At 61.7% G+C, this 12940-nt stretch overlaps 1 protein-coding gene across 2 annotated transcripts; it reads left to right on the top strand.

Moving 5' to 3' along the window:
* The first annotated feature begins 971 nt into the window (after positions 1 to 971).
* Positions 972 to 12938, top strand: TMEM132A (transmembrane protein 132A). Of its 2 annotated transcripts, none has more exons than XM_042905084.1 (11): positions 972 to 1132; positions 3512 to 3726; positions 3949 to 4167; positions 4935 to 5266; positions 6593 to 6742; positions 8051 to 8249; positions 8335 to 8478; positions 9572 to 9774; positions 10518 to 10797; positions 11159 to 11350; positions 11762 to 12938. In XM_042905084.1, exons 1-11 carry the CDS (start codon positions 1033 to 1035, stop codon positions 12788 to 12790), a joined length of 3063 nt encoding a protein of 1020 aa, XP_042761018.1. In that variant the 5' UTR covers positions 972 to 1032; the 3' UTR covers positions 12791 to 12938. The 2 variants fall into 2 exon arrangements, with proteins under 2 accessions (XP_042761018.1, XP_042761019.1); XM_042905085.1 differs by having other exon boundaries at positions 8054 to 8249.
* Positions 12939 to 12940: the final 2 nt, after the last annotated feature.

Here is a 12940-nt window from a genome sequence, read left to right on the forward strand (position 1 = left end):
ATGTGGGGGAGGGCCATGAAGATACCCCTTCCCCCATTGAGTGTAAGAATAGGAAAGGCTGGTGGGCTGGCAGCCAGGAGATTTGCCTGTCCTCCCTCCTCCCCTCATCAGATGGGATTTTCCTGCACTATGGTTCTCAACCTGGCCTATGTTAGATCAGTTGTTTTGTAGAGGGTTACAGGCATGTCGTTTCTGCCCCCCCCCCAGCCCCCCCCCACCCCCCCACCCCCGGTTTCTTAAGCTGTCCGGGAGATGCCAATGTGCAGCCAGGTGCTCTGGTCTGGACCTCTCCTAACTGCCTGGCAGGCAAGGCTGGGCCAGGAGGCCAGGACCTGGGAGGAAGGACTTCCTTCAGGAGCAGAGGGGCCCTCGCCCTTCCTGAGGCCCACAGACCCCTCCCAGAGCTGGGGCTAGGCAGGAAACTCCAGCTGTCCGCCCCTGAGAACTTCTTCCACAGGAGTGGTCCAGGGCTCTAGCAGCGAAGGCCCAGGTGATGGTCACCTGGGCCTTGTTGGCCCCTCTCTCCCCCTTTCCACCCTTGCAGCTCAGTTCCGCACATCCCTGAATTCCTGATTCAGGTGTGGATGCCTCTACAGGTGAGTTGCTTGTGGGGCGGGCGTGAGGCGGAGGAAGTGGCCGTTTCCCCCACGGGCAGGAGCTTCCGAGAGGGAGCGACCCGAACGCCTCGAGTCCCTCTCGGTAGCGGCGGGTCAGCCCCTGTGGCTCCGTCCCCCAGGGAAGCGGCCTTCTCCCCGACCTGGTGCACGGGGGCGCTCGGGGCTTGGGGATCCGTAGGGCACTAGGACCCGGCGGGGCGGAGGGGCAGCCCATGTGCCGCGCTCGCTCCCTCCCACCCTGCTGCTCCAGCTCCCGCTCCATTGTCTGGGAGCTGCGGCCGCGGGCGGGCGGCCGGGCGGGCTGCGGCGAGGACCCAGCCGGCCGGGTCGGGGCGGTGCGGAGCGGGCGCGGGAGATGCCGGGCGGGCGGGGGCCACCTGAGCCGCCCGCCTAGTGCCCGCCCTCCACGGGACGGATGTGCGCCGGGATGGCGGGGCGCGCGGCAGCTGCTCCCCGGGGGCCCGGCGGCCCCTGGCTCTGCCTCCTGGTGGCCCTGGCCCTGGACGTCGTGAGAGGTCAGCGGGAGGGGAGGGGCGGGGCGAGGGGCGGCCGGGGCCGGGCTGGAGGGATGCGGAGAGCCCGGAGCTGCGGGTTTCCGGACTGAGCCCCGAGCCGGGTCGCCCCACATTGTGCCCTGAGGGCTGGAGGTCTCACCCCCAGGATCTTGCCCCCCCAGCCGCGCTCCTCTGTGGCTTCCCGCACTCGCGGAACCCGGCAACTCTTCCTGACCCGGGATCGGCCGGGCCCCGGGCGCTCACCGCCAGCCCTCCCACCCCCGCCGGGTCCCCGCACCTTCCGCGAGCTCCCCTGCCGCCCGGGCTTTTAACCCGGCTGCCCCTGACCCAGGCGCGCCGGCTCCCTAATCTGCGGTGCCCACGGCTGCACCCCAGTGGCTCCTACCCTCCTCCCCCCACCACCAACCCAGCCCCCACGGGAACGGGAGCAGCCCCTATGCCTGGGACCTGCGAGGTGCGCAGCCGCCCTCCCCTTGCCCCAAAGAGCAAGCTGACCTTGGAGTCTCCAGGGATTGCCCCATCCGTGCCTTCCTGAATCCTGCGGCGATCCCTATCACTGGAGGAAGGAGCAGCGACTCTCCTGTGCCCGGGGTGGGGGGTCAGACTGCCCTTGGCAGGGCTGTGGCTGCTAGGTGGATGACACCACAGAAGAGTGGAGGTGGGGGAGGGATAGTGAGGCATTCACTACCCCCCTCACCCTCCCCGTGAGAGCTGAGCTCTGGGTGCTGGAAGTCCGTGGGAGTCAGGCCACATAGCATCTTATAATTATCCTGGCAGTGAAATAGGAGGAGGACCGGAGGTCAGGGGCTGCCCCCCGGGAAGCCCTAGTCACTTACCTGTTACACTTGGGGGCAGGACGGCTGGAGCCTCTCAGACACACGCTCCTTGGTGGGGAGGGTCTGGAGAGAGGTTGAAACCATCTTTCAAGCCCAGGATGGGGCACGGAGGAAGCTGGCTCCGGGGCTGCTTTCAGCCACCTGCTCCCCTCCCCAGGGGACCCAGCAGGAGCCCTAATAACCCCTTCTAAGAGATGAGGAAGGCCTTGTCACATCCATTATTCAGTAGCAATAACCCCTCTCCCCCCAGACAGCACTCCGCACTTTACAAAGCCCTCCCCTCTTCACGGTGTCACTAAATGCTCATTCTACAGGTGAGGAAACTCAGGCTCTGAGATGTTAAATGATGGACCCAAGCTTCACGGAGTCAGAATTAAGATGTACACGCAGTCCTCCAGGCTCCCAGAGCATCATCTCCAGGGAGAGCTGCCCAGCTTGGGGGATTCTGGAATGAGTAGAACAAGTCCCCCTGTGAATAGACAGGAAGACAACTAATTCAGATGAGGCGACTAGCCGGGGAAAGACTGAGGGTACTGGTGAGAGGTCCCGTAATCAAGAAGGGCTTCCTTGAAGGAGGAGGCAACATTCACCCCGGACTCTAAGGGAGGAGGGAGAGACCCACAGTCCAGGGAGCACAGCCGGCAGTGGTCACCCTTGCAAGCAGCACAGGGAGCGGAGGTGAAGTATCCCTCTGGGTGTAATGCCTGAGCTCTGACTCCCGGCAACACCTGTCTCCAGCCGGGTGACCCCAAGGCAAGTCCCTCGACCTCAGCCTCATCTCCCACACCCGTAACGTGGAAATAATAGTGACAGGGCTTGGGTCTCAGAGTTAGTACACAAACTGAAGAGTTAATATACGTAAAACGTTTTAAATAGTAGTCTGCATGTAGTTAGTGTACAAAAATATTTATTCTTATTGGGGCTGACTAATAGTCGGTACAAACCCAATATGGTCTCCGGGGTCCTTTGCCCCTCTAGTCACTGAATATTTTGACTCTCTCCCCAGGCTCATGGGCCCCCTGCCCCCGCCCCAATCCCACTTTTGCACTCCAGTACCCAGTACTGGGTACAGAGGCAACCCGTGCAGGGTTGCCATGGTGATGATGGAGGGGAAGGCTGGGTGGATGCCCAGACAAGTCTGGCCAAGGGCTCAGGGACAGACAGCATCTCTGCTTCTACAAAGCCCACCTTGTCGCCACCTTTTACTGCGCAGGCTCTGTCTAGGGAGAACTGTACCCTACAGATGCCTCGATATCAGAGGCAAGTAGGTAAGGGGGCAGGAATGAGGGTGAAATGCTGAGAAGGTTCTGCTCAAGGGAGGAAGGTCTGAGTCTATGGAAGGTAGAAGGAGGAATGGTTTGGAAGCTGGCATCCTGTCTGGGATATACCTTCAAATCCTGGCCCTGTCACGTGCTACCTGTGTGAGGTTCTTTGAGCCCCCAGTTTCCTCATCTGTGAAATGGGACAACTGTGCCCCAGAACGGAGCTCAGTTCAGCCCTGCCAGCTCTGGAGCTGTCACCATCCCTATCCCTTCTTCCTCAGTGGACTGTGAACAGGACCCCTTGGATCCTGTCTACCTGCCTGCGGCCCTAGAGCTCCTTGATGCCCCTGAGCACTTCCGGGTGCAGCAGGTGGACCGCTATCCACCTGCCAACTCCTCTCTGGGCTCCAGATCTGAGACCTTCCTGCTCCTGCAGCCGTGGCCCAGGGCCCAGCCACTTCTCCGGGCCTCCTACCCGCCCTTTGCGACGCAGCAGGTAAGGAGACGGCACCAGGGACTCCCCGGCTAAAAGGATTCAGAGCTGAGGGCTGCTGTATGTGGCTCCGGAGTCCCCCCAGCCCCAGCTGTGCTCCCCATCATCCGGAGGCCTGCAAATGCCCTCTCCTGCCAAGCTGGGGCTGGAGGCCTGGCATCCCATCTTTCCAGATCTTGCTTCCCTCAACCCCCTGCTTTGTGAACACCCTTATTCTCCCTCCAGGTGGTCCCTCCACGGGTCACTGAGCCCCACCAACGGCCAGTGCCGTGGGATGTGCGGGCTGTGTCAGTGGAAGCGGCTGTGACCCCAGCAGAGCCCCACGCCCGCGTCCTCTTCCACCTCAAAGGGCAGGATTGGCCGCCGGGGCCTGGCAGCCTGCCCTGTGCCCGGCTCCACGCCATTCACCCTGCAGGCACTGCTCACCGAGCCTGCCACTTCCAGGTGAGTGGGCGGGCCCTGCCTAAGCTGCCCGGCCTGCTGTGCCGACCAGAGGACGGCCCTGGGGTAGGGAAGAGAGGGCTTACCACCCCGGCTGGTGTGGGAGTCACAGACCACCTGACTCCCTTCCTGCTCCGCTAGCTTTCATGGGGACCCTTTGAGAGGGTGGTTTAGGGACCCTTAAGGAAGTCAGTCCGTTGGTGATGCCTTTGGGCAAGTAACTTAATTTTCTTGGGACTCAGCTTCCCCGTCTATAAAATGGAGTAATAACGATGCCTACCTCGTGCGGAGCTAGAATAAAGAATGAATGAAATGAACGCAAGAATAGCTTTTAGCCCAGCGCCAGCGCCTGGCACAGCGTGATCACCCAGCAAGCGTTCACGCTGTTGTTAATATCACTTTTATAATGGCAACTTCCACTGTTTTGGGGGTCTAGCACAGGGATCCACTGGAAAGAGGTATTTTGAGGGCTTTGGGATTCTTAGAAGGCTGGGGTGTAGTCAGGGTGGTCCCAGGGCGTAATTAGGGGGGAGGCACTGGGATTGGCTCACTTTGGAATGAGGCTGTTCCCACAGGCAGAAGCGTGGCTCTTGGATGAGTTCCGAGACCTGGCCCCAGTCACGTGACTGGTTGGCTGTGTCACTGTGGCCGCTGCTGGTCCTGCAGCAGGAGGACCCCTCTAGCTCTGCATCTCCTATCGTGGATGCTGGGGCTCGCCCCCCCCCCCCCCGCCCCCGCCATGCCAACCGTTGGCTGTTGTGTGTTTGCAGCCATCCCTAGGCGCCTGCGTGGTGGAGCTGGAGTTTCCCTCCCACTGGTTCTCCCAGGGCTCCAGCACGCGGGCCGAGCTGGCCTACACGCTGGAGCCCGCAGCTGAGGGCTCTGGGGGCTGTGGCCCCGGCGGGGAGGAGGACGCCAGGGAGCAGGCTCTTCCGGTGGGCAGCGTGGAGCTGCGCCCCGCGGACCCCCCGCGGTACCAGGAGGTGCCCCTGGATGAGGCGGTGACTCTGCGGGTGCCCGACGTGCCCGTGCGGCCCGGCCAGCTCTTCAGTGCCACCCTCCTGCTCCGGCACAACTTCACAGCCAGTGTCCTGACCCTGCGGTGAGAACGGGGCTCCTGGGGTGGGCTGGAGGCAGGGGCCTCTGCAGGAAGACAGGGCAGGTGCCTTCTCCTTCTGGGGTCCTTACTGGAACCCTTGATCTCTGCAAACACGAGCCCACCAAAACCCCTCCAGGCCAAGAGCCGTGATTGTCCTGGCAGCAGGCAGGACCCAGCAGCGGGCACAGCCCTGAACTTGGAGTCAGAATAGGAAGCTCCCCTTCCCCTGTCACCTCCTTGAGACTCCTTGTCCAGTGGGGCTGACGTTGCCTTCTTCACAGGGCAGCTGTGAGGGCTTTAGGGAGGGAAAACAGGAGACGACTTGGAAACTGGAAAGTGCGGTGCCTGGGGGTGGTTAATGCTCTAATGGGATGTTTGCCCCAGTCACGTTCATCTGCATGTTCTCCTGCCTGCCCCTCACCTTTGGACAGAGCCTGCTCCTCCCCCACAGAAAGGCTCTCCTTTTTGTGTCCCCTTCTACAGGAAGTTCCCCAAAGTAGCCCCCCCCCCCACCCCCATTCCACTGATGAGGATTTGCAGAGTATGACGTGCCTCTCTCTCATATTTGGGTTTGTGTGTGTCCTGTCCCTGTGCGTCTCCCAAGTGCCTGTCCCGTCCCCGTCTGTCACACTGTCCTGTGCTCACTTGCACACTCGTTAGATCTTTCATAGACACTTAAAATATGCAAGCCCTGTGTCTCCACTCTGGAGCTACAGAGAGTAGCAAGGCCCGGTCCCCACCTGGCACTAAGGGGACCAACGGGTAGGGAAGGGAGCTGTACGGCATGCGCTGGGGGATATGCTCTGGTGGAGGCACAAGGCGCGGTGGGGGCCTGCATTAGGGGCGGAGCAAGGGAGAAATCCATCCTGCCCCCGGAAGAGCTTCCTAAAGGAAACTATTCGAGTTGCTGGAGGCTTGAAGAACGAGCAGAGGTAGAAGGCTGAACGTACCGCCTGAGCAAAGACTCGGGCATAAATGGGCTGTGGGTGGGGGAAGAACTTTCGGTGTAGCTGGGGCAGGGTGACAGAGATGTTACAGGCCAAGACGAAACCAGAGCAGATCCTGGAGGGCCTCGATGCCGGGATTAGACTTGACGCTGGGGGCAGCGGGTCTTTGGGTGCTGGGGTCTTTGGGTGCTGGGGAGAGCTGTGTGGCATGACGCGCATCGAGATGGGGTCCTTGTGGATGGGAGGATGGTGAGCAGGAGGTTCCGACGGGAGTCAGGGAGGCCAGACGGGAGGCCGGTGCCTGGAGCCCCTTGAGTTGCTCCTCGTTCGGTCCATAGTCTGGCACCCGCCTCGACACACTGGGCCTGCGTCCTCTCCCCAGGATCAAGGTGAAGAAGGGGCTGCACGTGACGGCTGCCCGCCCCGCCCAGCCCAGCCTGTGGACTGCCAAGCTGGACCGCTTCAAGGCCTCCAAGCACCACACGACTCTCATCACCTGCCACCGTGCCGGGCCCACGGGGCCAGACTCCAGGTGGGCAACTCCCTCCCCGGAGGAGCAGGGGAAGGAGTGAGCGGGTTTCTGGGGCCCAAGGGAAGGGGGCTGCCACGCCGCCTCCGTAGCCCCACGGGAGCAAGCACAGAACAGACTCCTTCAAGGAAGCAGCACAAAGCAGACAGTCATTCGTCGAGCTCCTACGTATCCGTGTCTAGCTGCAGCTACCTGCAGTGAGTGTCCGTGAGTCTTAGTCACGTGATGCCAGCCTATCCCGGCCACTCAGTTCCAGCCCTCACAGCCCCTACCCTGCCTCCCGCAACCACCAAGTGGGGCCCTTTTTCTGGCCCATTGATAGTTCCAAAAAAGCTCAGCTGTGGTTAACATGATCTCTGATTTACTCTCTGAGCCTGGGCCGAGGCCGTCAGCATGGTAACGCCTGTTTGAGTCCTGGTTCCGACACTTTTGGGTGAATAATCACGGGCAAGCCAGTTCACTTCCGCCTTTACCACCCCCCCCCCCAAGCCTCAGTTTCCTCACCTGCAAAATGGGGCTAATAATGCATCCCTCGGGGTTTGTGAATATGAAATAAGATCCTCTATGGCAAGCATCCAGCAAGTGGTTTTTTTGTCTGTTTTTTTAATGTGTTCTTTATTTTTGAGAGAGCACAAGCTGGGAGGGGCAGAGAGAGAGGGGAAGAGAGGATCTGAAGTGGGCACTGCGCGGACAGCAGAGAGCCCCACGCAGGGCTCAAGCTCACGAACAGTGAGATCATGACCTGAGCCGAAGTCAGGCGCCCAACCGACTGAGCCACCCAGGCGCCCCAGCAAGTGTTTGATCGAAGGAAGCTATGAGGGTTATTATTCAGGGGGTTGAGTGCCGGTCCTGGGGCTTCGAAGTGACTCTTCCTGCTTGGTAGAAATTGACACAGGTGCTGTTGCCACCTGAATGGCCATGGAAAGCAGAAGTCTGAGTGGAGAGGGCCCAGGAAGGCAGGAGAGCAAGCAAGCTTTCCAGGGGGGTGGTGAAGTGATTACACGGACCTTCCAGAAGCCAAGAGCATGTAAGAGCTTGGGCCCTGGAGCCAGGATGCTTGAGTTTAATCCCAGCCCTGCCGCCTTTCACTCTGTGACTTTGGGCAAGTTCTAGAACTTCTGTACTTAAGTTTTCTCATCTGTAAATCGGGGATTGTCTTAGGACCCACCTCATGAATATAGCAAGTGCTTACAATAGCGTGTGGCCACTAGCAAGCACTCAGTCTCTCTCTCTCTCTCTCTCTCTCTCTCTCTCTCTCTCTCTCTCTCTCCCCCTCCCCCTCCCTCCCTCCCCCCCCCGCCTTCTGGCCAGCAGCCCCCTTGAACTATCCGAGTTCCTGTCGGTGGACTTTCTGGTGGAGAATGGCACTAGTGGGGGTGTGGCGGTCACTCGCCCTGTCACATGGCAGCTGGAGTACCCAGGCCAGGCCCCCGAAGCAGAGAAGGACAAAATGGTGTGGGAGATCCTGGTGTCGGAGCGGGACATAAGAGCCCTTGTCCCACTGGCCAAGGTAAGGAGTCCCCCACCCGTGCTTGGCTAGGCCCGCGGCCAAGTGAGGCAAAGAGGCTGGGGCTAAGCTCCTCCCGCACCCCCAGGCTGAGGAGCTGGTGAACACGGCTCCGTTGACCGGAGAGCCGCAGCGTGTGCCTGTGCGCCTCGTCACTGTGGACGGTGGGGGTGCCCTGGTGGAGGTGACCGAGCACATCGGCTGCGAGTCGGCCAACACACAGGTCCTGCAGGTGAGTGGCACACGCCGACCCCGTGTGAGTGTGCCCAGTGATGGACCTACGCCTTCCCCACTCAGGTCCCCGAGAGAAGTTTCTTACTGGCACCAGAAACCTCAGCGGGGGAACCCCAGATTCAACTTCTTTTGTTCCCACCGCCTCTGTGCACAGTCAGGTGGGAGCTATGTAACCGCAGCAGCCCCAGCTTAGGCACCTTCACGTTCATTACTGCACTGACAGATGAACTGAGCTGGGGAGAGCTCAGAGCACTTTGGGGGCGCCTGGCTGGCTCAGTCAGTAGAACACGCGACTCTCGATCCCAGGTGTGTGAATTTTAGCCGCGTTCTACATAAAGCCCACTTAAAGAGTATATACCTTGAGATCGACAGATTTTAGTTTGAAAGCCATTTTTATTATCAGCTGTGTGATCGGTTAGCTGTGTGATCGTGGACAAGTCTCTTAACCTCTCTGAGCCTCGGTTTTCTAAGCTTTAAAACGGGAATATGTTATTCCGTTGCAAGAATTAAAAGCATCAGTGATAATTATCAGAGCCTGGTAACGATCCATGAGGTAAAAAGACAAAAAGGGGAGGGCGACTTTCCACACTTTGAAGTTCAAAGAGGAGAAGCCCAGAGCCCGTGTTTCCTAACTCCTTGCTGCCTGCCTGGAAAAGGCGTCTTGCCATTTATGACGCCGCTTTGGCCCTGTGTGCAGTTCCTTCCTGAGGGCTCTGGGGTGGGTAGGTCTGGCCTGGCTCTCTGCCTTCCTTCCTGTGGTGGGTTGCCAGGTGGCTCCAGCAGGAAAGCCAGAGGCCAGCACTAATGAGGAGCCAAATCTGTGGGCTCCAATGCTCCTCGGCCAGGAGAAAGACTTTGTTATATGCAGATAGCCAGTTTCCCCAGCTGAACCCCCGGGGTGAACTTGGGGGATGGCTGGTTCCTCCAGAGCGGATCTTGACTGCATGGCGAAATCTTCATAATCTTAAAACATGCCAGTGACATGCACCACGAATTTCAGCCCTGCCCCTTCTCACGGCGAGGGGTCAGGGCAGCCCTCTGTGGTCCACACCTGTCTCCCACGACTTAGCCCAGCTCCTGCCCTCCCGTAGGTGTCCGAGACCTGCGACGCTGTGTTTGTGGCTGGCAAAGAGAGCCAAGGCGCTTGCGGGGTGCGGGTGGACTTCTGGTGGCGCCGGCTGCGGGCCTCGCTGCAGCTGACGGTATGGGCCCCGCTGCTGCCCCTGCGCATCGAGCTGACCGACACCACCCTGGAGCAGGTCCGAGGCTGGAGGGTCCCCGGCCCAGCCGAAGGGTGAGTGGAGGCCTTGGCGAAGTCGCTCTGGGACCGAGAGAGGTTGTAGGGAATGTGGCCTTGGTCCCACGCACCGGGGCGGGGGGGGGGGGGGGGTTGTCTAAAAAACTACCCGGTTGCTTCCGGTTCCTCCTACCCACCCGCCTTTCACCACCCAGCCTCTCACCACTTCATTTGTAGTTGCAGACCTCCACCCTCCTTGCCTCCCTCTCCCTCTTCCACGCCTCACTTCTCTGAAGGATTTATCACTTTCTAATGACTGTAGAACCTCGTTCATCTGTTTGTGGTCTGTCCACCCCCTTCACGCTCCTCCCCGCGATTAAGACTTGAAGGCAAAGGTTTTTGTCTAGCCCGTTCACTGTTGTGTCCTCAAAGCCTGAGATGGCCCCTAGCTCAGTGAATACTGAGAGTCCCGCCAGAGCCAAAGGTGAGGCTCCTCCTCGCCTCCCCAGGAGCCAAGAGTTCCAGTTAGGAGCAAGAGGGCAAGAGTGGCTTGATGGACAGGCACAGGCACCAGTTAGGAACGGGGTTGTGGCGCCTCGCCAGCGGGGAGAAGTGTGGCTGTGCTCGAAGAATGGTGCCACCAGAGTGTGTGTGTGTGTGTGTGTGTGTGTGTGTGTGTGTGTGTGTGTGTGTGTGTGTCTCGCTCTGTCCCTCTCTTGCTCTCCAGTGGGCGGGGCCCTCAGAGGCTGGGGGCGGAGCCCGAGCTGACGCCCCGCCCCCGGGCCCTCCCCTCCCCACAGGGTGCCGGAGCCCGAAGCTCCCGCGGTTGCAGAGGAGGCGGAGCGGCGCGCCCGAAGCTGCCGCCTGCAGTACCAGCGCGCAGGCGTGCGCTTCCTTGTCCCCTTTGTGGCCCATCCGCTGGACGGCGGCCGCCGCCTCACCTACCTGCTCGGCCCCGATTGGCTGCTGGACGTGTCCCACCTTGTGGCGCCGCACGCGCGCGTGCAGGACCCGCGTGTAGCCTCACTGGAGGGCGGACGCGTCCTGGTGGGCCGGGAGCCCGGTGTCACCTCCATCGAGGTGAGCAGACCCCCTGGCAAGGGTGGAGGTGCCCCCCGGGAGTGTTCATGGGCAGGTATGAGCCCAGTGGGATTGGGGGCTGGGGGAAAATAGGGTGGCCCTGTAATGGGGGATATCCTCCAAGAATGAAGGGCTAGGGGTGGGTATGTGGGGGCCAGGTCTTGAGAGAGGAGGAAACTGTCCCTGGGCATGGGATTGGGGTCCAGGTATGTATAGGGCATATGGAGTGCAAAGGGTGGGGAAAAGCAGCCCGTGCAGATGCTGGGCCCAGGGCGGAGGGCCCAGGGAGGACCCTCCGTTGACTCAGACCTGTCTGTGTACCTACCACCCCCCACAACTTGTAGCTCCCTCTCACCCTCAGGTGCGTTCCCCACTGTCTGACTCCATCCTGGGGGAGCAGGCATTGGCCGTGACGGATGACAAGGTCTCGGTGCTGGAGCTGCGGGTGCAGCCGGTGATGGGCATCTCACTGGCCCTGAGCCGAGGCACTGCCCACCCCGGGGAGGTCACAGCCACGTGCTGGGCACAGTCAGCCTTTCCCGCCCCAAAGCAGGTGACAGCTGGGGGTCAGGGGGATGAGGTCAACATCTCCAGATGGGGGCTAATGACAGGGGGGTGGGAGGTACCTGGACCCCTCACCTTAGCATTTTCAGAATGAGGTCTGACTGCCCTATAAGGTAGTGAGCTCTCTGCAGCTGGAGGTGACCAAGCAGTGGCTGGCTGGAGTGTGGCAGTGGGAGGTTGATTAGATGGCTCTGAGGACCCTCCCGATGACTCAGACCCCAGGGCTGAGTGGCAGACAGGTGATTGACGCACGTCCCCTCTCTCCCTGTGTTTTGTCCATTTGCCTGTGTCTGTTTTCTCTCTGATCTCTCCTCCGTGTGGCCTGTCTCTGTGGGAGTGGTCTCTGTGTGCATGCGTGCGTGCCCTCGCATGTCTCTGCCTGTGTCTGTGTGCCCCACAGGAGGTGGCCCTCTCCCTTTGGCTGTCCTTCTCTGACCGCACCCTGGCCCCCGCTGAGCTCTACGACCACCATGACCTGGGACTGTCTGTCTCAGCTGAGGAGCCCAGTGCCATCCTGCCAGCCGAGGAGCGGGGCGCCCTGCTCGGGGTGGTGGTGAGTGGGGCGGGTGCCGAGGGGCTGCCCCTGCACGTGGCTCTGCACCCGCCGGAGCCCTGCCGCCGGGGCCGCCACCGTGTGCCGCTGGCCTCCGGCACCGCCTGGCTGGGGCTGCCCCCTGCTCCCACCCTGGCCCCCGCCCTCCCATCCAGCCCTGCCCGGAGCTCTCCAGCCACGGAGGCCAGCACGGGCCGTAAACGATGGGAGGCGGGCGGTGTTGGGGACAGGGGGGGCGTGAGGGGCAAGTTTGAGCCGGCAGAGGAGGAGGCCGGAGGGGAGGAGGAGGAGGAGGAGGAAGCGGAGGAGATGGTCCCCGCCCCTCAGCGGGTCACCGACCTAGAGCTGGGCATGTACGCTCTGCTGGGCATCTTCTGTCTGGCCATCCTCATCTTCCTGGTCAACGGTGTGGTCTTCGTGCTGCGCTACCAGCGCAAGGAGCCCCCCGACGGCGCCGCCGACCCCGCCTCCCCCCAGCCCCACAACTGGGTCTGGCTGGGCACTGACCAGGAGGAACTGAGCCGCCAGCTGGACCGGCAGTCCCCCGGCCTGCCCAAGGGGGAGGGGGGCTGCCCCTGCGAGAGTGGGGGAGGAGGGGAGGCCCTGACCCTGGCCCAGGCCCCCTCCGGGGGCACCGCCGGCTCCTCGAGCACCCTGGCCCGGAAGGAAGCCGGGGGGCGGCGGAAGCGCGTGGAGTTTGTGACGTTTGCGCCAGCCCCCCCAGCCCAGCCGCCTGAGGAGCCCGTGGGGGCCCCTGCCGTGCAGTCCATCCTGGTGGCCGGCGAGGAGGACATCCGCTGGGTATGTGAGGACATGGGACTGAAGGACCCCGAGGAGCTGCGCAGCTACATGGAGAGGATCCGGGGCAGCTCCTGACCCCTCCCCGCCTGCCCGGCCTGCCCGGCCCAGCACCATCGGCCGCCAGCCCCGGCAGCCTCCTGCCCACCCTCTGGTGCTCGCTGATCCAAGTCCCCCGCCTGGTCACTCGAATGGACTCCCACCCAGGCCCCCTCTGCCCTGCCCCCC

This window comes from Panthera leo, chromosome D1, assembly GCF_018350215.1.
Source record: "Panthera leo isolate Ple1 chromosome D1, P.leo_Ple1_pat1.1, whole genome shotgun sequence".
NCBI lineage: Eukaryota > Metazoa > Chordata > Mammalia > Carnivora > Felidae > Panthera > Panthera leo.

Excerpts from the sequence above, each read along its gene's own strand:
- TMEM132A (XM_042905084.1), top strand. The coding sequence starts at position 1,033 with ATGTGCGCCGGGATGGCGGGGCGCGCGGCAGCTGCTCCCCGGGGGCCC. Across the intron at positions 3,727-3,948 it reads CGCCCTTTGCGACGCAGCAG|GTGGTCCCTCCACGGGTCAC; the intron begins GTAAGGAGACGG and ends TTCTCCCTCCAG. Across the intron at positions 10,798-11,158 it reads CCGGTGTCACCTCCATCGAG|GTGCGTTCCCCACTGTCTGA; the intron begins GTGAGCAGACCC and ends TCTCACCCTCAG.